The sequence below is a fragment of the Trachinotus anak genome, unplaced genomic scaffold (genome assembly GCF_046630095.1).
Source record: "Trachinotus anak isolate AG129_WGS33_773 ecotype Australia unplaced genomic scaffold, CSIRO_AGI_Tana_v1 ptg000016l, whole genome shotgun sequence".
In the NCBI taxonomy this organism is placed as follows: domain Eukaryota; kingdom Metazoa; phylum Chordata; class Actinopteri; order Carangiformes; family Carangidae; genus Trachinotus; species Trachinotus anak.
In genome coordinates, this window is record NW_027273867.1 from 19,921,599 (window position 1) to 19,946,218 (window position 24,620).

Consider the following 24,620-nt stretch of genomic DNA (forward strand, 5'->3'; position numbering starts at 1 on the left):
TGTAAAGATGGTCCCTGATGCGAAATGATACACCGTGATGTATAAAAGATTGAAATGGTAGATGACAGAGGAACAGTTAAATGTTTTGGGGAATATGTTAACTAGCTTTTTTGGCCAGAAACTGAGTACCAATTTAATGAAAAGCAAATAAGAAAACACTATCTCAAAATGTCAAACTATTCATTTCAGACTTTGTCATAGTTTATCTAAATCCATTGTCTTTAGAAGAACGTTAAAGTACAACAACGTTGTACTTGGAAGCTTTCAAACCATCACATGTAACATTAAACAACTAACTGATGAGACTTCATGAAGACTTTACATCTAGAACAATGGTTTTAAAGTAATGCTGAATGGTAACAAGTGGCTGTAAGTCACCATATTTAGCATTTATAAGCAAAGAAACATTTAATAAATGAATTATAACTGTATACTGTAATACAAGGACATTTATTCTCATCTCACCACAATTATATACTTACAGCTCAATGATTTATATGAAATTACTTATTGGGCTTTGGCAAGAAAAGTAGAGTCATTTTAAATTTAAGAGTGAAAAACGAGGGGACTTCAAGTAGTGTTGCCGCTAATACACTTTTTAACTCTGCTCTTCTGTGAACAATCAGAATACTGACAGATTAACAATCCTCACAACAAAGCCACACAACACAAAGACCGTTACCTCTTTGTAGAGAACGCTCTCCTGTAGAGTCTCTGTCTCTTTGGCCTGGCCGGTTTTCAGGAAGCCGAACCACTATGAGAGAAATCAGGAAATGTGATGCTGATTTATTACAATCACTGACAAACACAGACACAGTTTACTCATTATGATACTGATACTTATCCTGTTGAACTGAGGAATCTGTGAGTGATGACGCTTTAGAAAACGACGACAAAAAGAACACGATGTGAGTGGGTGTTTGGTGCGGTACCTCAGTAACAACAGGATCCACGACAGTGTCACTCAGGAACTTGACCATGACGAACTTTTCCAGCAGCTGAAGATTCTTCTTATAAGTCTCATTTACTGCCTTTAAAGCAGGAAGAAATAAAGATGCAAGCTGAATATACTCAACTGGATTCGCATAACAAGAAGTAATTATGTAAAATCATATTAGTATTATGCAATAAAAAAATACTGACCCTCTCCTGATTGATGTCGGCCAAGAAGAGGCTGTGCTTCTTGTACAGGTCGTCATTTAGCGGGTCGTGCCAGTACTGCGCCTGCACCAGGCTGATAACCAACGCACACACAACATCCAGTCAGTGCTGCACATCAGTTAAACAGGAACATCAGTCAGTCCAGTGGTGACAACAGCCACACAACACCGCGACACGCAGCCATTCAGGGACACTTACTGTTTTTGAACCAGGTCAGTGTAAGCTCCACTGTTCAGAGCTTTACGTATCATGTCACAGATATGAGAGCTCTCCCCGGGACACCTGGGCAGCCCGTACACCCCTGAGGAATGACAAAGACGTGGAGAGGTGTTTTTTCAAGACAAGAGTTTGTGATGATGGTGACTCATAGTCACACTCTCTTGTACAGTTTAAACAAAAAGGTGGGGGAGCTATAAATAAAGGCCTGGTCTGGAGATACATAGTCACAGTGTCAACATGGAGGAGAAGTCCTTAAAATACGCACAAAAAATGTATATTTGAAAATCTTCTGAGGAAGATCATAAAAATGTAATTTATCTTAATTATCTAGAAGAGAAAATTCATCTGAGGTGCAAACACAGAAGAAAATTTAAATAAAATAAGATCATGTGTTGCAATTGAAAGCTCCAGAAAGCTATTAAATGGATCTTTAGGTGAGATTGTTTTGTCAAGGTCAAGAATGAACTTTGAAACTGAAATTTAAAAATTTCAAAACAACTGCTGCACTACTGGTCTGAACTTTAAAAAACTTTGATGACCCTCACTACTTGATTCTGCTTATTTTTTATTTTTTTGAAAAAGGCTCAGTTATGCTTTTTTTTTTTTACTGCCAGTTGTCACATTTGGTGTATTGAGTATTTTCAGCCGTGTCTACATTCATGGTGATGAAGGAACCAGACGACAGTGGAGCTCAATGAAACAGACATTTTGATATACCACGCTTGGTTAAATATCACATATGATACCAAAACTTAATGTAGTTTCCTGCTCAGGGAAGTGAGCTGATCTGGTATTGCGGTTTCTCATAATGGTATTACCTTGGTGCTGACCACCGACGGAGATCAGGGTTTTCATTGGTGGAGAGGGACAGCGCTGAGCCACGGCCCTCCTGTGAAGAGAGGAACTTCCTCATTCTCATCAGGAAAAGAGAACATGCTCAAACAAAGGCTGCGGCCTGAGAATGAAGCTCAGGATGTGAACTTTACTATCTTCACCTTCTCAAGCAGAGCTGAAATCTTCTCTAAGAGTCTGTTTTTTTTAAATGTACTTCATTCACTGTGAAGAAGAATAAGTCAAGAAGGGAATCTATCCCAACACAGCATCTGTCCACCTCTTCTCACATACGCATAACAAAACCATTCAGTGTCCAGAACAGGAGATACGTACAGAAATTGCGCCCCCTGGGAGAAGCCCATAGCATTGTATCCTCCCTTCAACTTGGGGTCCTGAGCCAGCTGACTGCACACCATAGACACCTGCTCATTCACGTCCATGAAAAACCCATTTTCTGTGTCCTGCAGGAGGAGAAACATGAAAAGTTCAAAGCATGACAGAAAGATTAAAAGAAGACGACGAGCGCAGAGATAAAGTCATGGTGTTGCAGCGGATCAAAGCAAAAAAGCAACAGTCGTACTGGTCTGCTATGAATATTAACACAGAAAAATTACACAGTGAAGTTGTAAAGGAGCTATTTTTCTGATGTAACTTGCGCCGCTGGCACTGTAAATATCACAGAATAGGAATCCTTACATGTCATGTGGATGAATCAATCAAAGCTGTGTGGTTCACATGCAACATTCTTGGATAAAAATGTCATATAGAGACATGAATTGTGAGCTTGTTCAAAAGGAAAAGGGGACTTGATTTCACTGTTCAGTGCACTGAATGAATGTATGTATGTTTACAGAAATTAAGAAAGTCACAGGGAAATGTCACACAGGTTTCTTAGGTTAAGTAGGTTAAAGTATCTACTTTTTAGCTAGAGAAACAATCTAAAATAACATTATAGGAATAAAACACAGCTTTAAAATGGACCTCTGCTATATAAAAAAAAAGCCTAAATAAGTGACTGCAGTTCCTGTTTTCACCAGCAACTTCATCATTTTGTATTTAAGACACTTCAGTACAGACAAATTTTCTTCATAAGAGTTTTAGCACAGAATAGGGAGTATGTTCACTTAAAAAAACAAAGGCTTTACAGTATAAAAGTACCTGTATGACATTTTTCCCAATCATCAATGAGAGCACGTAGACGCCGGAGATCTCCTCCTCGATCATCTTCTTTATGGCTCCCATGCTGAGAGGGTTACAGCAGCTGTCACCTGGTAAACATATACATACATTATCATTTAAGCAGTTGAGCTATACTTGACTCACTTTACAGCACCAAATGTACATGTAGTGCATGTTGAGTTTATCTGCATCATCTTAAACACCTTAATCTAGATCTGAGGTTTTCAAACTGAGAGATGTGAGGCAATTTCAGTCAAAAAATCACCCTCCTTCCTAAGAGTTAGAACTCAAGTCAAATCTTAACAGACGATACTACATATTGTTAGATCAGTTGTAACTTGAATTCCCAGCTGACGTCCATCGTGAATAAACATACATAAATCTTCTCAGAAGTCATAGAAAAAAGACGCTCCTCATGATTTCAGAACTCGCTTTAGAATTGGCACATTTTTAAGTTTTCTTTTGTGTCAAAGTAATTCAGGGATAACTTTTTGTACATTCGTGGGCACAATGAAAAAAGGACCTGCTGATAGCTAATTCAGCATACGTTTAATGGTGCCAATATAAATGTAAACAAATATGGGCTAAAAATAACAGCTTAAGTTGTTGCCCACAGCTTATTATACTCTCTACTTACATCCCCCACAGCCCACAATTTTAATAACAGTGGTTCCAAAACTTAAAGTATGATTATTCCCCAAATAAAATAAAAATAAAAATAAAAATAAAAATAAAAATAAAAATAAAAATAAAAATAAAAATAAAAATAAAAATAATGGGGGTTGCAGCTGAAGTGGGGACCAGCAGAGTCAGACTGTGAAACCCCTGGTCAGTTTGTTAAAACAACCACGTGCATTAAAAGATAAAGCTGGTAATCTTCTCAATAGTTCTCATGATCAAAAAATCCATTTATAAATTGATTCTATGAACAAGGATTGTCTGTGTATCAAAAGCCTGACATGTGACATGTGTATCAAAAGCCATAGACCTCCAAATATCAATGACCCAAAATATTAAAAAAAGCATTACATGTGTTACTTGCTTCATCATTATGATGAACATGGGCATTGTAGTTTATTTTGAGTCACACAAACATTGTCCTGCTGCCATAAATACTCACTGGACTCATGTTTGCTAAAAAAGTGGGAACAAACAGTCTTGTTTGTCACAGACAGGGTGAGAACTTTAAAAGCACTGACAGACATTGTAGGTTTTTGTCTTTTAATAGGATTTATTTACTGTAAGAGAAACGTTGAGGAACACAGGCCTTCATCAATCTAACCTTACCAAAGGAAGACGGCCATGAACGCAGCTCTTTCCCAGAAATATTCTGGTTTAAATCAACATCTGTTAAACATCAAAATCAGACAGCAGCTCTCAGCAGAGCACAGTCAACTGCTGTTAAAACACAAGAGGCTTCAGCAGGGAGAGGTATCTCAGAGGCACCTGAGCCAACTCTGTTTAGGTAGAAAAGAAAGTGTTTTTTGTTTCTTTCACTTCCTATTAGGGGATTTTTCCAGCCATGTGGGATTAGAACCAGAAACCTTTCATATGTAAGCATGGTCAACTCTGAGGCTACACACCACACTTCACCTACCTCACATTAAAGGTAGTGTGAGGTTTGTATTTCCCCAGTCCTTGTGTTATTGTAAATGTTAATAAGAAGTGGTGTTTTTTTACTTTCATTTTCACTCAAAAAGTAAAATAACATGGGTGGATGCATAATGTGTTTATCATGGGAGAAGCTGTCCTGCAGAATAACGTTCCCTTTCTGATATGATATGACACTGTGAGCATTTAGTCCCTTTATAAGTCTTGAGTTTTGCTCTATTTTCCTGTCTCCTTATAAGCTTAAGATTATAACACGAGGGAGACATTTAAGAAAAGGTTATCACAGTTACACAAATAATTATAGACACAAATCTTCCTAAAAAATAACTAATTTGGTTCATAATTTCAACTACACAACTCACTATAAAATTAACATCTGTTAAACACAGGTGAATGTAATGTTTTTATCCTTTCAGTATAATAATGCAGCACAGTCACTCACCCATCCCATGCCACAGCACCACTGGTACGGTCCCATTGTTGGAGTCGTGAACTGGGCTGCCAGCAGCCAGCAGCACTGGACCAGCCAGGAGAAAACACAGGAGGGCTGTTGTCATTCTGGAGCCTGAAACCACAAACAAAGAGCAAGCACGAATTTATTTCTATACTTAATAAAAAAAAGACAGACAAGACAGAGCAGACAATATGACTCACAAAGTAAAAGGTGGAAAATCAGAAAAGAGGCAAAACAAGTAGGTTTGAAAGATGCTTCTTAAAGATGTGCACTGATTCAGCTGCTATGTCGGGTGGTTCCAGCGTCGAAGAGCGACAACTGCTAAAGCTCAGTCGCAGTTAGTTTTCAGGACAAAGCCAGAGGTCCCAGCTCTGACGATCTAAGACACCTCCCAGAGATCAGAGGACACAACAGCTCTTTTGATTACAGAGAGGTCTGAAAGTGACAGGGAGCCATTTAAAATTGGTACAATGTGTGATCTAATTTGAGATTTTGTTAAAAGCCTCGCTACAGAGCTTTCCAAATCTTCAGGCTGATGTAGGTGTAGCAATGATGAAGTATTCAGGTCTTTTACTTACTCGAAAGTGCCATCAAAATGAAGAATGTGCTTCTGAAACTATACTGAAGTAAGATATATAAAGAAATGTACTTAATTATTTTCCACCACAGCCCATAGTCTGATTTTTACAATTTTAGTTGGACAAGTGAGGACTGAACCAGTGATTTCACATGGAGCTCAAATAATATTTACACTGGGTTTAACATTTTTGGCACAATTGCACATAAAATAATCTGCACCAATTACAACACTTATCTGTTTTGTCAAGGCATTACAATGGTCAAACACATCAGTCAGTCATTGTGCAGAAGAGAAACTATTCATTTCCTGTTATCTATAGTGTTATCAATCCTTTACAACTGCACCGACACTGCCTCGGATATATCAGCAAAAAACACGGTTAAGACAGTGAATGAGACCAGAAATTGTACTTGAGCATCATGTTTTAAATGGGTCGAAGAAGCTAACATGTAAGTTAGCTCGAACAAGCTGAGACCACAGGTTTTACACCAAATAATCACGAACTAAATACATTTTCGTAAACATGCAGTGCCCGATTTAAGATTCCACAAAGGTTAAAATCAAGCAAACATTCAAATAAAGCATAGTTTTATTACAACAAGCCAAATTAAAGTTAAAAACATCATTAACCTGCGGACACATTACTTACCGTTGATGTCCCCTTCCTGTATCTGTTAGGGTACGAGTTGTCACATGATGATGTTTGGACCGAACAGCCAATCAGATTCAGGGGCGGGGTTAAATGCAAAAAAAATAAAAAATGGTCATGTGTTGCCAGGTTAAACGGGTTTTCACTCGGTTTATCTAAGAAGTGATTTATGCAGGTTGGGCCCGAAAAACTCCGCCGTAATGTCGAGGCTTTCAAACTGTAAGGGAGGTCTGGCTGCAAATAAACGTCAACACACCCGCTCAGAAATTATCTGGGAAAAAAAGGCTTCAGATAGATGTTAATAGATGTTTTAATGTAAACAAACATGGGCTAAAACTGGGCTGAAGTTGTAGCCCACAGCGTAATTCACCGGATCAAATATTATACTTAATATAGTGACATTAGTGAAGACGTTTAACATTTAATGCAACATTATCCAGAACTCCTACTTTTTATTAATATTTAAGCTCATATTCATCATATTGATAAATATAGTAAAATTGAAAATTCGGCTCCTGTTTCAATCAAACCTGGCAACACAGAAGTGGGCGTAACTGTCTAACTTGAAACTGTTCTTTTTAGTGTTCGTTTCTCCTTTCTTGTCTGGATTAATCCAACCTACGCTGATATTTTGGTTATTTGAAGGTCCTGGTAACTTTTATTTGTAACCCCACATGGATACGTTACGGTTTGACTCGGTATTTTAACGCAGAAACAGCGCGCTTTAGCTGCTAGCTCATTAGCCTGCCATGCTAGCTCGTTGCTAGCATAACATATAACAACAACAATCTTGCTCGGAATCGGATTATTTATTATTTACCCGGTTAACTTAAAGTTGAAAACAGTAGCCCGTTTTAAGGACGGCACAACAAATAGAGGTATTAAAGTACAGGATGTCTATTACGTGTGAGGAGCCTGCGTTGACGGGGAGCTACAGCGTCGTAGGCTCGTTTCCTAAAAGTTTTGGTTATGGGGTGGAGGAGGCAGACATGGAGGAGAGCTCCACACCGGCTGATAAACCGAGGATACTGCTGATGGGGCTGAGGCGGAGTGGGAAGTCATCCATCCAGAAGGTGTTATTAATGTTTTTATTATTATTATTACATACAGACATTTTTTTTTAACATTTAGCTAATACACAAATCAAATAAGACTGAACGATACTCACATATACTAATGCTGTGTATTACAACAGCTCAGATTCAACAATATGTGATTATTATGTGTTAATTATTGAGGTAGTGTGTGTGTGCTTTAAATTTTTTTCACACACTGGTTTGTATATAACAGCCATTTGTTTATGTTTATTTATCATTTCCCACCTTTGTTGTCCTTGTTTTTGCTGTATGTCCATGTATACATCCCTGGACATTGTTATTGGTACTTTCTGTGTAAAATTTGATCCAAACATCCATTGTGTTGTGCACCTTTTCCCAGGTTGTATTCCATAAAATGTCACCCAATGAGACTTTGTTCCTCGAGAGCACCAACAAAATCTACAAGGACGACATCTCCAGCAGCTCCTTCGTAAACTTCCAGATCTGGGACTTTCCTGGACAGGTGGACTTTTTCGACCCCACGTTTGACAGTGAGATGATCTTCAAGGGAACCGGCGCTTTGATCTTTGTCATTGACGCTCAGGTAGGATGAAGTGAAGCTTCAGAAACAGTCTGGGTTTTAAATAATGCTTCCTGTGTGAGATGAATTAACATGTCACCTCTTTCCTGTGCTGAATGTGTCTCTCCTGTTATTAGGATGACTATGTGGAGGCTCTTGGGCGGTTGCATCTCACTGTATCCAGAGCCTACAAAGTGAATCCTGACATCAACTTTGAGGTGTTCATCCATAAAGTAGACGGTCTGTCAGACGACCACAAGATAGAAACACAAAGAGACGTTCATCAGAGGGCCAACGATGATCTGGCAGATGCCAACCTGGAGAAGGTTCATCTCAGGTGAGTGTCTGACATGTCTGCACAGGTTAGATCTTAAAGTTAGCGAGGGTTTTTAGAGCAGGATTTAGCTGCAGATCGCTCTTAGAAACTAAGTCAATTTTTTATAACAGATTAAATTCTGGTATTTACTGTCAGTGACTTCAAATCATGTGAAATATAAACAGTAGTAATTGAGCACTGCTTAAAAAAAGCTGGATTCACCATCTCTACATCTTTTTCTTCTTCTTTCGCTTTCATTGCTTTCAGTATAAAAGCATCACAGGCATGCAGTATACATGAGCGTGCTTGTTGAGTCTATTCATCAATGTTGACATCATTATTATCAGTTTGTGTTTGGTCTCTGTTTGGCATATTTAGTGTATAAAATGACCCAATGAACCTTTAAAGCTGCACTTATCACTGTTTTTAATTTAACACTGGATCAAGTAACTGTGTGGTGTCTCTCACAGTGACAAACCAACAGAGAATTATCACCCAACTCCACTGTTTCTCTTTGCTCTACGGAGCCAGCATCAAACAACCGACAGATAAATGTAGCAATGTCATTAATGCAGGTATCCCATTAGCCAATCACGTGGAAGCAGTGCAATGCATCAAATCATGCAGATACAGGTCAGGCTCTTCAGCTAATGTTCATATCCAACATCAGAATGAGGGAAAAATGTGATTTCACTGACCTTGATAGTGGTATGATTGTTGTATCATATATAGTATTTCTGAAACTACTGATCTCCTGGGATTCAACTCCTGGGAACTCCAACTTATTTGCTGCCACTGTAATTTTGTTGTGTCTTAACTCTCCTCTCCCACTTCCCCTCCTCAGCTTCTACTTGACCAGTATCTACGACCACTCCATATTCGAGGCCTTCAGCAAAGTCGTCCAGAAGCTCATTCCTCAGTTGCCAACCTTGGAGAACCTTTTGAACATTTTTATATCTGTATGTTGTTTGATTTTTGTCATTTTTATAAACAGTAAAAAGTTTTTAAGTGTGTCGTATTTGCACCTTCTGTAATCCTAACATCCTTTTTCAGCACTCTGGGATTGAGAAAGCCTTCCTGTTCGATGTTGTTAGCAAGATCTACATCGCCACAGACAGCTCTCCTGTGGACATGCAGTCCTATGAACTTTGCTGCGATATGATCGATGTCGTCATTGACGTCTCATGCATTTATGGGTGAGGAGTATTACGCTGTACAAGTGTTGGCAAAGATCATATCCTTTTTATTCAGAGTTTAAAACTGCGTCTTTCTCTTGGCAGATTAATGGAGGGTGGCAGTGGCTGTGCTTATGACAAGGAGTCTTTGGCTATCATCAAGCTCAACAACACTACAGTGCTTTATTTGAAAGAGGTCACAAAGTTCCTCGCTCTCGTCTGCATCCTCAGAGAGGAGAGCTTCGAGAGGAAAGGTGGGTAGATTAACATTTTATAAACAGTTAAGGTCTTTGGTTTGATTCAACAGGATGTCCAAAATGTTTCTTTAATATCTGAAACTGGCTACATAGACCTGTCCTAGCTGTTCAAAATGAGGTTTGATCCTACAGTTTTTTTTATAGTACGTCCACACTAAAACAGTCCATGTTTTCTCTTTGTTTTTTGCTTTAAAGTTACAAAGCCAACATCTGGGCACTCATTTTAAATGACAGTGCAGCCGATCACACAAAAACTGTGTTCTTAATCGGTATTTCTGTTTATTTTGTGATTATAAAATAGTGATTTCATTGACCTCAGGAGTTACTGTTTACCTTGATCAGCAGGTAGCCTTTGTGACGTGTAGTCAAATGATTTTATATTGAAATATTTTATACTATTTTATATTTCCTCTCTGGTCTGACAATAAAAACAGAAAAATATGGGCTGAACAGAAGTAGCTATCAGACTGTCCGCCTCCTCATCACATTTTGACTGTGATGCAGCATTTTGCTGTTTGTGACTAAAGGACTGCAACAAAGAGAGGATTTAAAGAAACAGTTCAGCATTTTGGGAAGTACTTATTTGCTTACTTAATGACAGATGTGAACATCCGTAGAAAAAAGTTTAAAAACAACTTCCCTGACTTGTTGTTATTGTTGCTATCATGAAGTTGCAACCAGCACAGACCTCAGGAAGTTAGGAAAGAGCCCAGGATATAACTTCACACACAACTACAACGTGCTGACAAACAAGAACTGTCTGCAAGAAAGTGAATAAGAAATAGTGAAAGCATATTTCCAAACTATTTAACTGTTATCCTATTATTATTATTTGCTGTTTTAGAGTGGACAGAGATGAGATAACAGTGTCTTCTTCTCACATTAACAGAGTTTCCACATTTAATCATCTTACTGTGCGTACTGTAAGAGATTCATTGCAGTTTGAACTCTGTATTTTACATTGCAAAAGTCATGTTTGAAATGAAATGCTTCAAAAGGCTTATGTGATCTCTTCGCAGGTTTGATAGAGTACAATTTTCATTGTTTCCGAAATGCCATCCACGAAGTGTTTGAGATTGGCACCTCAGCGCAGGGTGCTGTGTGGACACCAGCGAGCTCGTCCAGCTCCAGCCTGAGTGGATTGAAATACGCTGCACTGAATGGAAATGCTGTTTAAAAGGTGAAAAGAGGAGCCAGGTGACAAGTGTAGTTCTTTAGTTTACCTGAAGTGCAGTGAGGCCGCACATCATTGAGAAATAATATGAAAGCACACATACATGCCTCTTGTGCTGCACGTTGCCTTACTGTGTGTGCAACTCAATGTGAATCCATTAGAGGAGCAGCTCATGAACTGAGGATGATGATGAACGTCTGTTATGTTTACCATCTTGGCCAGTTAATCCTGTGAACTCTACTTGTGAAGGTACTCCTGGTACAGTTCAAGTGCTTGCTCCATTGACTTGACCAGAGACCTGGCAAACTGTAGCTCCACGAACTACACTTCACGTTCTAAAACAGCACAAGCTTCTTTCATGTTCCAGCTCGTTTTATCTTGAATTATTGCATTCTTTAAGTGGCTTTAATCCCCTGTATGAAAAACAAATCCTGTGGAGGCCAGTGTTTGTTTCTGAGACTGTTGATAATGATTCATGCGACCAGCGGCCGGTGCTCTGCTCAGGATCTCCTCCGACCAGAACTGTGCCAGTTACACCATTAGGGCCTCAGCTGATTAACAGAGGGGGCGACAACACGATGGTCTTAATGGAGTCTGGAAATAACTGATGATGCTTTTCACTCCAACAACCTGCCAAACCTGCTGGCAGCCTACTTTTTGTAGCTTGATGAACATATTGGCCAAATTTACACACTTTCTGTTTGTAGTAGTTGTTTGGCTTTTTTTGGAGTGAGCACTAAGTGGGACCTTAAAGATTTATTTTTATTACTGTACATAATTCTTTAATAAAATATGTTCCATATTTAGTTGACTTGAGCTTAAATTTAAATTTTATATGGAAGCCAATTTCTGCCAGTTAAGGAAAAAAATCCACCACCCAACACGTTTCATTATAAAATATTTTTCCCTTGTGATTAGACATATTATCTAATAATTATGAAAAATGCTTATATAACTTAGTATCTCATAATTTTAAGTTTTAACATTTTGATAATAATGAGATACCAAGATATTTAACCCAATATTTTATTTAATAAATGGTCTGATTAAGTAAATTTAGGTGATTTAACTCAATTTTATTTATTTTATTTAATAACTTTATTGTCTCAATTCTTTGAGTAAATTTTAAAAAATAAAAAATTTAACTCAATTAATTTAATTGAGTAAATTAAATTTCCATAGTATTCGTAGATGGTGCATCATTGTCATGAACCTTTTAGTTTGATTTCTTTTGAGTCTAATTTATACATATGCATCCTCCCACAACTGAACCAATGTACATAATGGGCCTGAACAGCAGATGGCAGCATATATACATGTAAATATTTGATATTACAGGATGCACTCATGCCTGTGCAATAATTCAGATTAGGAGTCAAAGTTTATTTTTTCATGAGATACTCCAGGAAGACTCGACTGTCCATCAAAAGATCTTGTAAATATGCTTAAAAATGCCACACACATGAAGTGAAAGCCTTCATCACTTCATACTCTGGGACTGTACATCATCACTTAATGGGTGGTGGCAGGATGGAGCCGCAGCTGAAGCCTCTAATCGTCCCCAGATCTCCTGCTCACCACTGTGGAAAATGGAGGTCAACAAGCGGGAAAATGATATCTTGCTCTCTGGGATTTTTTTTTTTTTTTTCAGGACCTTGCAGTTTGCTTCTAACCACAGAAAAATTCATACAGCAGAGAAACCGCAGATGAAACGCAAGATTTTAGAGTGAAAGACAATATGAAGATTGTGTGGGGTTTAAAGCTGTTGGTCAGCATCTTTATCCATGGATGATGGATATAACTGTGCTGAGACATGCCATGTGGTAAAAATTTATTTTAACCATTTAGTAGCCCATATAACCAATAAACCACAGTAACACACCAAAATGAGGTTGTAAGCAGATATAAGGCATTTTTATAAATATGTCATGTTAAGTTTTTGTGCAAATAGGCTATTTATAATATATATTTTTATATCATATTAAAAATGATCACATAAATGAAGTATTAATTCACTTATAAATGCTCTCTTGCATTACAACACAGCCTACTTCAGCTCTGATGAAGGCCACAAGACCTTGAGGTGAGACTTCTTCTGTCTAACTTCTAGTCTTAAAGTCAAGAATGCATCGCATGCAACGCATCAATAAATGTTTTATAATAAAAATAAGCGTGAATAAATGCTTTGTAGCAAATAGTAAGTTACGGTACAGAATAAAAAAAATAAGTTTATAACGTGTAAACAGCTGATAAGTGTTTATAACACACTAAGATTTGAACATCTGTGTAAACAGCTGTTATGCTGCGTTATCAATCATTGTTTAACTGTTTATACACAAATAGGCTGAAGGCCTGTTTGTTGACAATTACATTAATCACCAAATGAGCTTTTATCTGCTTACACTTACATTATAGTGCGCTGCAAAATATTTATTATGTGTTAATACTCCCTATAAATGCTAAATAGGATAGTTAAACTAAAATGTTCCCCCGAAGTGATTTTTATTGTGATATTATGCTACCGCAGCTCCTGTTATGAGCTTATTATAGTGATTTTCCATTTAGAGAGATAATAAAGTGGTTTACATCAGCAGCTGGAAGCCGGTGGATCCTCTGCAGTCTACCATGTGTTTAAAATATTCAGTTACATCCAAAAAACACCCAGAGTCTTACCTTCTTCAGGCTTGAACTCCTCACAAGGTGAAAGAAAGAAAGAGAGAGGGAGTGGAAAGGCGGAGGAGGAAAGGGGCGGTGTTTGGAAGAGCGGTTTGGTTTTACGCACCAGACACAGACGCCTCAGTCAGTGGAAATCCGTCAGTCCCCAGCTCGCAGGAGTCCACGGAGGATTTAATTATCTGTCATTTTATACACCAGGGCGGCAGAGGCGAACAGACTGCTCCCATCCTGCAGAGACGGAGTCTCCTGCGACCGTGCCCAGAGGCTGATGCGCAAAGAGCGGTACGTTTACATTTACTTACGGCTTTATATCACGGAGAATAAAGGGCAGGTACTAATTAGAGCGATGTAATGTGGAAACGTGGATGACAAAGCGCATTTAAAGTGTGATACTATGAGTTTGCATTGGTGTAATCTACGGAGCTTTGCTCAGATCCTCACCTGAACCTTCACCTGGCGCAAAACGGCGCATTATGAAAACATCAAACACATTTTGGATTTTTTTTTCCTGCTACAGGGAGGATTTTGAATAAACGGTATAACTGTCTAATGGGGCGCACTTAATTAAGGGTCTATAGTGGCTTATTAAGGATTAATAAATAATTTACATAAACCTTATTGATTGAGTTAAGACATTCATGAGAACTACTATTGGGTTGCCAGGTTGTGAAAACGCCCTCTGACCGCTCACACCATTTGACCACTTACCTCTAAAAACGTGCTCCAGAGAATCAAGACTAAACTCTGTTAATTACAGATCTGATTATTTATTGGAAACGGAGAAATCTGAGAATTTATTAACATTTGTAGCTTAAACATTATTTAACATTATTACCAAGTAGAACAGATAAACACCTGCCAAAGGCTGTTTTGCAACCTGGCAACCCAGAATTTGTTCTAATAATGACTTATATGAATCTATAAAAAATATTTATCAACAATAATACATTATTAGTCCTTTATAGAAAGAATGCCACATTAGAAAGTGGCACCAAATGACATATCTTTAGTAAAAGTGTAATCAGTTCAATTATGCAAGAAGTGCATATTTCTAAGCTAAATATTTGACCCCCCACATCCAGGATGCACCAGAAAGGATGTTCTTTCTTTAGGGTGAGGAAATAGTGGAGGTTATTGGGGGCTGGGGGCCTGAACAGGGTCCAAAGTGAGTAACTGATACTGTGGATAACTACGGCAGCCCCATTTTTGAAGCCGGATTTATGAGAAGAAGAACAAGGAGACCTTTGAGGAAACAATCCCCCATGTCTTGAATTGGCTCAGATGCAGGAGACATGATGGCACGGGGGTGACACACCCAATAAAGTTTAATATGTTGACAATGAAAGCTCATACAGCCATGTTTCACACAAACACACACAAGTCCTTATTTTATGTTAAGAAGCCATTCAGTCTCATTGAGTAAAAGTGATGTCATGTCTAGAGATTACAAATTTTGTTCCGGAGACTCAGCAAACCCCCAACCCCCCACCCCCCGCCTCCCCAGCACCGCTCATAGTTTCCATCACCACACACCATCCCCGTACTACCACAATGTTCCGATCCATTTGGGTGAAATCAATACATTCATTGAAACAATTCAGCTCTGGTTGCTTTCTCCCCCAGGACAAATGTGAATGTGTGTGTGCGTGCATTATTTTTTGTTTCACACAGAAAGGAATTCCTGACTTTTGTCTTTTTTTAGAAAACAGAGGGTGGAAGAAAAATCTTTTCTTCTTCTTCTTCTTGTGTTGAAACCGTACGGTTTTGCCACGTTTTGACCACAGTCACATTCCTCTGAAATTCTTGCGTTGGGCGAAGGTTGGGCCTGTGTACAATCACTGGAGACGAGCCAGACACATAAAACAGCTACAGGGTGATGATTTTGGATCGCCAAATGACTGACAGTCATAAAACCAGAATGTCAGGGACGTGAGTCTCATGAGTCAGTCTCACTCACATCGCTGTCTTTTCCATTTCCTATTCCTGTTGCACAGCCTGAGAAGAGTTAAAGGAATAGTTTGACATTTTGGGAAATGAGAAGATGGTTGCTGTTGTTACAACAAATGAAGCTGTAGCTCGGCTCTAGCTGAACATAACAAAACCTGACTGAAGCTTAATTAACATCTTAAATCTTGTTTTTTTTTTTTAATTTAAAGCCACAATAAGTAATTTTTGGCCACTTGGGGGCAGCAGAAATAAGTTCACAACATTGACATCATCACTCTAACATATATGGTGAAGTTGTTAACAAACAGTTATTTATTTACTAACTAATGAGCAATATTGTCATTCAGTTAAAGTCATGTTTCTGTCCACCTGTTGCATGTATGTGAAATATTCAGTATCTTTTAGCTCTGTGTTTGGTCTCCACCACCTACAGATTAAACAAAGAAATGTAATCAGTGAGCTTCAGAGGTGCTAGTAGGCATATTTCGTTATCTTTAGACAGAGCATGGCTAGCTGTTTCCCCCTGTTTCCAGTCTTTATGCTAAGCTATGCTAACCAGCTGATGGATGTGGCTTCATATCTATTGTACAGACTTGAGAGAGGTATTAATGTTCACATCTAACTCTCACAACAAAGTAAATAATTTCCATTATATATAACTATTTTTTGAAAGATCTCACATTTGTCTGTATTACACTATCCACTCCAGTTTGAACTAAATCTTTAAAAGTCTGCATGTCTTTACATCCACATCTCCAGTTGCTCAAAACATCACAATCAATCATCATTTCTACATAAAGGTGTGAAAGAACAATACTGACCAGTACTTTTAGCCTTTTCTTAGTTTCAATCTGATTCCCATGACTGCTCAGTTGAGTGATACCAGCCCTCAGCCTTTCTGATTCCCTCCAACACAAAGATGAAGCGCTGAATCAAAGACAAATAAATGCAGCAGCAAACATAAAACAGAGACAACAGGCCCAGCACTTTCTCAGAAAATAAACATTTGTTACCATTAACACCAGGACTTGAACTGGACAGCTGCCAGCTGGCAATATGTTTACTTGCGTATTTGTTCTGGATAGTAGTTGTCAGTGTTTAAGATCAGGCCGACTGTTTATTTGCATCGGTCAGTGTTTGCCTTTAAGTACAATCCAAGTGCAATAACTTAGTTGCCAAAAGTAACTTCACTGAAGATACTTTATTTTCAGAGACTCCATAAATACACTTGATTATAAACTTTTTAATCTTCCCACTTTTCTTGTTTTCTCCACCCTTTGCAAAAATATTTAGACATTTCTAATATTTTTTTAGCAATGCTAGTAGCTAAGCTCTGGGTGGCAATGTCAGCCTGGTGGTCAGTCCGCCACTTTGGTCCAGACTGATGCATTGACATGAAATTTCACGCTGACATTCATGGTCCCCAGAGGATAAATCCAAATGATCCCAGACTTTAGCACAAGCACCATCATCTGGTCACAATTCTTATTTGTCCAGTTAGCTGTACTTTGTTTTTAGTGTTAGTTAGCAAATGTTAGCACGCTAACATGACAAACTCAGATGGTAAACATTAAAAAGCTGCATGTTAGCATTATCATTGTATGTTAGCATCATCATTATAATGTGATTGGTAATAATCATAGTGGAAAACACTCAGTTGGTACATTTCCAATTAATTAATTACAATTAATTGCACAGCAGATCAGCTAAACCTGCAAATTTTGACTACAGGCAAAGATTGAACATGAACGTTCCTTCTTGACTGTGGAAACATTTTCTTAACCTAAAGGTTCACTTACTCCAAACTGGAGCTTTCAGCAGCGTCTCACTCTCCTTCAGCAGATGCTGTTTGCTGTTTTTACGTGACTAAAGTTTCATATAGCTCATGTGATGACAACAGGACCGTATCTATGGCAACTTAGCAAACTCATTTGCCAAGGATGAAAACTGTAGTTAACTGTAGTAGAGTTTGAGTAAAGATTTGTTTTTATCAAATGAATAGTAAAGTTTCCAGTGTTAAATGAGTGCTTAGTGAATATTTACAAGTTTACAATGAGTTTTTCTTTAAAGGAAATTCATGTTTTCCCTGTGATATATACTCAAATTACACTGTTCTTTCCAAGAAACTATTATTAACTATTAACTATTATTATAGGAAATTATTAGGAAATTACAGACAGAAAATTAACAGAAAAAAATCAACAGAAAATTACAAAAAAAAATCTCAGGAATCACAGGAAGGGGCAGTTTAAGAGTTTTGGAAAGGTTCATCTGAGTACCTGAATCCTGACCTTATGACTGGGAACCATGCTTCAAGTCCCAGGGGGTTTAAGTCGTGGCGTGGTGATGATGGTGGTGACTTTTTTTACTTGTTGTCTGACTGAAAGCTGTTTGTCAGTTCAGTCAACAGCAGCAGAGGTGAAGCTGCAGCTGGAGACCACATTGTTTCACAGAGTAAACAAACAGCCAGCTGGAGACTCATAAAACAAAGCCAGACGCATAGTCTCTCTCTCAAAGTACTTTATTCCCTAATGTTATGAGCTTAGTGTAATGGGTTATGTGTCATTAATATCCAATGATACTGAACATGCTATTGTTTTAGTGGAATTTAGCATTAAAGAATTGATTTCTCTCAAAAAGACTCCGTTAAGTTAAATTAAATGAAGCTGACTCTTAACCAACCATACAAAAACCAACCAAAAAAAATGATGAGATCTGTAAACACAGACAACAAAATGCACATTGTGTTCATTTTAATTTGTGTCTGCAGCTTAAATAGACCTTTGTAAGTTGCAGGAAGTTTTATTAAACAAAGCCAGACATCCACTGCATCTTTAAAAGCACTTTACTCCTAATGTTATCAGTTTAATATGACAGGTTATGTCTCATTAATATCCAATGATAGTGATCGTCATACTGTTTCAGTTGAATTCAGAGCAAAAAAACTGAGCCATGAGACTGATCTGACTAAAACTGATGTTACAGTTCTGCCAGCTCAGTATCTCAGAATATCATTGTTTAATTCAGTAAGGACTAATTTATCCTGATGAGATCTTTAATCAGAGACAACAAAACGTACATTGTGTGTACATTTTGATTTGTTGTGCGTGCAGCTGAAATTCGCCTTGTGATCTGCAGGAAACCACACCACATTGAGCGTCTTTGTACGGGGGATGAAAGGGAGCCGGTCATCTGACGGCCATAAGAGACCAGCCTTGTTTTTCTTTCTTTTTTTCTGTAACAGTTTATAGCTGCGACCAAGAGGGTGTCACTTTCCTCCAGTGCTGCAGGGCTCCTCTCTTGATAGCACTTTCTACAGACTATTGTGCTACTGTCAATATTCTCGTTCACCTCCCAAAATCCAGGTTGTGTAACTCAGGAGTCGCACAATATGAGGGCTGTTCTGAGCTGGAGAGGCCATTAAAGCAGCTTAACTCATTTCAAGGGGAATAAACAGTAAAGCAGGGTGGTAATTAAAAAACAACTTTGTTCCACACTTTCCTGTTTTAATTGAACACTACACTCATGGTCTGTGGCTGTTACTCTACAGAAGAAAGCAGTTCTTATAAGCATTACAAAAACAAGGCAAAAGGCTGTGTTTCCTATGATATTCTGAGTGTGAAATTTATGCTATATAGTCAATATATAAACTCAAAATGTCCCTGGCATGTACGTTACTTACTGCTAATGATCTTACAATATGTTTTGTCACATTCAATAGTGATGATGCAAAGTCATAATTGATAAGTGTCCTTAACGAGGGCATGATTTCATAGCCAGAGTCAGCTCTGTGAGACTGCACACCAGCATGCTCCTGTTGGCAATGCTAACACGCTAATGTTAAGCAGGTATAATGTTTACTATGTTCACCATCTATGTTTAGCATGCTCGTTTTGCTAATTAGCCAATGAAGAAATACATCTTCTAAACTCCATATGTAGAAGCGTTGATCTGATTTTACACCACTATCAACAGGACAACATGATTTCTCTGCTCCTTCCAAATCCATTTCGAATCACTGTCGGAAAAATAAAACCAAAACAACTTGGTTCGGTTTAGAGAAAAAATCCTTCATTCAAATCACTGCCTGAGTCACAAATCAAAGAAACAAACAGCGCTCTTGTGTTCGATGTTTTGTTGACCCATCATTCACCATGACCTCCTCCCTCTGCAGACTTACTGGCTCTACGATAACGTCAAACAATTTACTCCTTTTGCTCCGAACAGACACAAATCATGATTATTACCGCCTCCACAGAGATTTGTCACTTCAACGTAAGCACATATTGTTTTTGGACACTTGCTTAAATGACTGATGTTTTTCTTTGTAGTGCAGTTTCTCAAGGAACCATGAATGCTCTACAAAACTTTGTGTAGACGTTCAGACATCTAAGTGAAATCTTTGACCGTGTGGTGTCGCTAGATGAAAAATCATCAGATCATCAATGTTGGTAGGATTCATCCACTGGGGAGCATGAACATTTGTACTAAATTTAATGACAATCCATCCAGTGGTTGTTGAAATATTTCACTTATAACCACAAATGTCAACCTTATGGTGCCATAGAGGCTCATAAAAGTCATTGTGATATGTCCTCTGGGGTGGATGAATGTTTGTACAAGATTTCCAATAAATAGTTGTTAAAATATTTTTGTTTGGACCAAGGTGTTGGACCAGTCAAGACCACTAGTGTTACTAAAAGCTGACTTTGTTGCTCACTTTCCTGTTTTAACAGCTCAAACAGTCTCAGTTCCTTAGTGGGTGTTATAGGAGAAAGCAATGATTTTGAGTTTAAGCATTAGACAGACTGTAAAAACAACAGTAAAACAGTAAAAACAAAAAAGTCGTTCTTAAAACAGATTTGGTGTTTGTGTATCTCAGATTGAAGTGCCTCTTTCAGAGCGTGAATGCAATTACATCACCCCAAAAAAGGAACTGAGGAATGAATGAACATTTTGTGGCTCTGACAGATTTAACATTTACCTTCATATTTGTCCCACTGCATTTTATTACGTGTGACAGCGGTTTTCATCATGGAATAATCTGGGTTGTAAACCTCACACACAAGTCTAAATTCCTCCACGGGGAAAATAAACTCTAACGCCCTGCAGAGCTCTGATGGCTCGCAGAGTTCCTGGCTCCGGTCGTAAGAAACTGTCAGGTTGTTGAGGAGAACAACAACAGCAGCAGCGAGCCATGAAGGGACATGAGACAGGAGGCCCGGTGGCTGATTCCTGGGGGACAGTTGCCATTTGGCTGCCTCTACAAAGCTCTCACAGCCAAGTGACTGTGGTAAATCTCTCACCGGGACAGACAGTGTATCAGTGAGGAATTCGACATGTCCACTCATCAAGGTGAATTGTGGGTTTAAATAGTTTCAGCCGCCGTGCTACGAGAGAGAGAGAGAGTACTTAGACAGGATGGATGAGTGTTTGGTTTAATGTCTTGTGGCGAGGAGGAGAACAGGGGCGACAAGTATTCCTGGGTGCGGTCCAAGATGACACCTGTACGGTGAACGCCTCCTAAACCAGCCGCTGACTGCGATGTGAGTCAGTGTTTTGGACAGTTGATATTAATGTCAGACAATGTGTGAAGATGAACAAATTCATACCAGATGTTTATTTGCACTGTGAGCAAGTCGTAAGCAAGTTGTAACCTTAAAGTAACAGGTAACTTTTACTGAACAGCGGCTAGTGTGGCCACAAATCAATATTATGGGATAAAGATAAATGCTAACAGTATCAGAAATGGAAAAAAAGTCATAGTTAGCAAAGTGGCTCAGTAATATTTTAATATAATAATTTTAATATAATATAATAATTAATAATTAGTATAATAATTGAACATATAATAATTGAACAACATAATTTTGCTGGTGCCTCTGATATTTGGGAAAATAATGGACTTCCAATGAGTTTGTTTATAATGTTGCTCACAAAATAACCTAAAAAACTGACAAACACCAACGTTTTCAATAGATTTCTCTACTAGTTTTTAAGAATCATATGTGGAATTGAAGGCCAGGGCAAAGTTTGCATTTTGACCCCAGTATTCTTACTTTAGTGACATTTTTTCCACTTTGAATTAGATACAAATTAAACGAGATAGTTATCACTCTTCTGTGTGTCAGGTAGTGAGTTGGAGCCAAGAAGCAATTAGCTTAGCTTAGCATAAAGACTGGAAAAAGGGGAGAACATATAGCCCGGAAGTCTCCACAATTCAAAAATCCACTTATTGGTTTGTGTATGGATTGAAGTTAGGGAATATAGTGTGTTAATAAGTTAGCTTTAGGCTTGGACTTGCTTTTGGTCTTTATGCTAAGCTAAGCTAATTAGCCTCCTGACTCCAGATCTGGACTTGACACAGTTTTTATTCCACTGTTTCTGAGTCTTAACCATAATTACCTACTGTGTAGCTGACTGTGAAGTTATAATGGACTCTCCTACAGGAACCGCAAAATATTGGAGTTTAATTAGATGCTGTTATTTTATGGCACCAGTCCGACAGAAATTCTGTATTAGACGCCTGAAGGACAACTGGATGAAAGAGAACAGCTGGAGACCACAGAATGTGTTCGCAGATGTTGTGGCTCAGGAAGAGAAACATAATGCACAAATGCAAGAAGACTATGTCCGGAAGGAAAACCATTGTTCTATCACTGCATTCATCGTGGACATGGACGGACGAGAATAGAAACCGAACCTCATAAGAAATTTTAGGAGGGAAGTTGGGCTGATTTCCCCATCCAGACAGCAATCTGACAGAAAACAGACATGGGATGTGATGTTTTGTCTCAGCTTGGTTTTCCTACATGTTTTGTTGATTCCCTGTAGGAGGAAGTAGTGCTGTTATCTGCAGGGAGGGATGTATGAGGGATGTCCTCGGTTTTGTGCTAACATGGCATTGGAAGAAGAAGTCTGCCGAGTCCTGGAGGAGAGGGAGTTTGTGCTTCTGGCATCGGCTTGAGGACATGACTGAGAGCAGACTGTGTTTATCTTTGTTATGTTTATCTGAAATTACTGCATCATTGGTTATTAGAAACAAAATGTTTGATAGCAGTCAGACATGAGGAATGTAAACCGACTTTCAAGATGACTCCTTAACAGACCAGATGCAAATACTTGGAGGTTATAGAGCGTGAAGCGCGGTACCTGTAAAAACTTTGTGGAGCGGGAAACTTCATCATGATCGGCGTTTTAATTCTTACCAGCATCGTTACAGACCACAAATGGTGTTTTTCTGTGAAAACAAGTGGCTTTCATTAGTTTGCACCGAGCTCTCGTCATTTCAACCCAGTCTGATGACGTCTTCCACTGCTGGGGGGTGGTGGTGGGGGTGGGGTAGGGTCTCGGCTCATTCCTTGATCCCTCAGGGAGATTTCAAAGCCACACGGTTTCTCAGCTGCTCTTCGTTGAACTGACCTCCTCTCTTCTGACATTCTGACATTATAGAAACATGTCAAAGCAACTCTTAGCTTAAAATAAGGTTGGGGGGCGCGGAGGGTCCAAAGTGAAATATTTAAAGTGTCTGCCTTTGTAAATGCAATGTTCCAGACACTGCCGTCCTGATCGTGACCATATACCCACACTGCATGTGTCTTGCTTAGCCCTGCCAGGTCTTAACTGTTCCACAGGAGGGTATTTTAACCTCCCACACATCATTTCCTCGCTCATTTCCCTTTGCTGCTGCAGAACATAGGGTCACATACTCCGTTAATGCCTCACTGTCTTCAGTTAATAATGGTGAGATGATGTTATTGTCTATGGGCCCAGTCTAATTTCCACCTGTCCTTCCTCTGCTCCACAAGCCGCAGATTGTATTGTGGTCCGGTTTTCTTTGTCTCTCTTTGTGGTGCTTATACGTCTCTTTATAGTCATTTGATTGACTTTCCAAAAATAAAAAATAAATTGTAACAGACATTATGTACAAAGGCTTTGGTCTGGGGCCAATGGGCCTGTACCCCTTACCCCCAATACTAACAAGCCAACCACCTATCTATTAAAATTGTCATCCATCCAAGTAAAATCTGGGATGAATTGAGTTAAAAACCTTTATTTGACATCATTGTCGCATAAATGTTTTCTCTCAGCTGCATTTCAGTGGCTGTTTCTCAGCGTGAAGCAGGGCCTGACATTGAACTGCAGTCACTGAAATCCTGTTGAAACAAGTTATATAAACAAACTTTACAAATTTAGCCCAGTTTTAAACTGGACACATCAGCATCTTTTGACCTATCAATTATGATGAAACCATGCTTACTGGGTGTTGTCATTTTACCCCAGACCTTGTGACTCTGTTGTTTTCAATCATAACAATCAATTTCAATCAAAATGTCATTAGTTGTGTTAGATGTGCTTTTTATATCTCAATTGCTGGCGTGTGGTTTTCAATTACAGTTGTGTCAGGCCAAAAAATCTTCCACAAAAACAATCAAAAACATCTCCTTAAGTCGTTATTTATCCTACATCTGTACCAAAGTACGTCTCTAAATAAAAAAAAGAAAAGTTTATTTGATTATATTAAGTCACGCTCTTCTCATAGACTTTAGATGCTACTTTCCTCCTAATCCTCTCACTGAGGTCTTGATGGGTCTTTGATGAGCAGAAAAATATATTTACACAGCAGCTTCAAGGTCAATATAATGAGAAAGACAAGTTTGAAGTTTATGTTTGGAGATCAACCCCATTTCCCCCAGTGGGACTGTATGTGTTTTGTATCAAGCACACAGGCAGGCAAGACATAAAAAGCTTCATAATGAGGCAGCTGAGAT

At 38.6% G+C, this 24,620-nt stretch overlaps 3 protein-coding genes across 4 annotated transcripts in view; 2 read left to right on the forward strand and 1 right to left on the reverse strand.

Annotated features, from left to right (window-relative positions):
• ppt1 (palmitoyl-protein thioesterase 1 (ceroid-lipofuscinosis, neuronal 1, infantile)) overlaps positions 1–24,620 on the reverse strand; it is a 27,664-nt gene that overhangs the window by 582 nt on the left and 2,462 nt on the right. The window contains exons 1-9 of one of the 2 annotated variants that reach the window (XM_071499230.1): positions 6,688–6,731; positions 5,447–5,569; positions 3,373–3,482; positions 2,548–2,675; positions 2,199–2,269; positions 1,360–1,462; positions 1,144–1,234; positions 933–1,031; positions 683–754 (exon numbers count right to left, since the gene is read on the reverse strand). In XM_071499230.1, coding sequence (XP_071355331.1) covers positions 683–754; positions 933–1,031; positions 1,144–1,234; positions 1,360–1,462; positions 2,199–2,269; positions 2,548–2,675; positions 3,373–3,482; positions 5,447–5,561 — 789 coding nt within the window. In that variant the 5' untranslated portion in view covers positions 5,562–5,569; positions 6,688–6,731. Of the gene's footprint in view, positions 1–682; positions 755–932; positions 1,032–1,143; positions 1,235–1,359; positions 1,463–2,198; positions 2,270–2,547; positions 2,676–3,372; positions 3,483–5,446; positions 5,570–6,687; positions 6,732–24,620 lie in introns of those variants that run through there. The other variant, XM_071499231.1, reaches the window with a different exon arrangement.
• rragcb (Ras-related GTP binding Cb) lies at positions 7,221–12,032 on the forward strand. The gene is made up of 7 exons (XM_071499228.1): positions 7,221–7,760; positions 8,125–8,328; positions 8,442–8,641; positions 9,465–9,579; positions 9,674–9,816; positions 9,901–10,049; positions 11,072–12,032. Exons 1-7 carry the CDS (start codon positions 7,581–7,583, stop codon positions 11,227–11,229), a joined length of 1,149 nt encoding a protein of 382 aa, XP_071355329.1. The 5' UTR covers positions 7,221–7,580; the 3' UTR covers positions 11,230–12,032.
• Positions 14,007–24,620, forward strand: part of LOC139633527 (four and a half LIM domains protein 3-like) — a 19,511-nt gene continuing 8,897 nt past the window's right edge. Inside the window, exon 1 of the mRNA XM_071499232.1 lies at positions 14,007–14,184. The gene's annotated coding sequence lies outside the window, so the exon portion shown is untranslated. The remainder of the gene's footprint in view (positions 14,185–24,620) is intronic.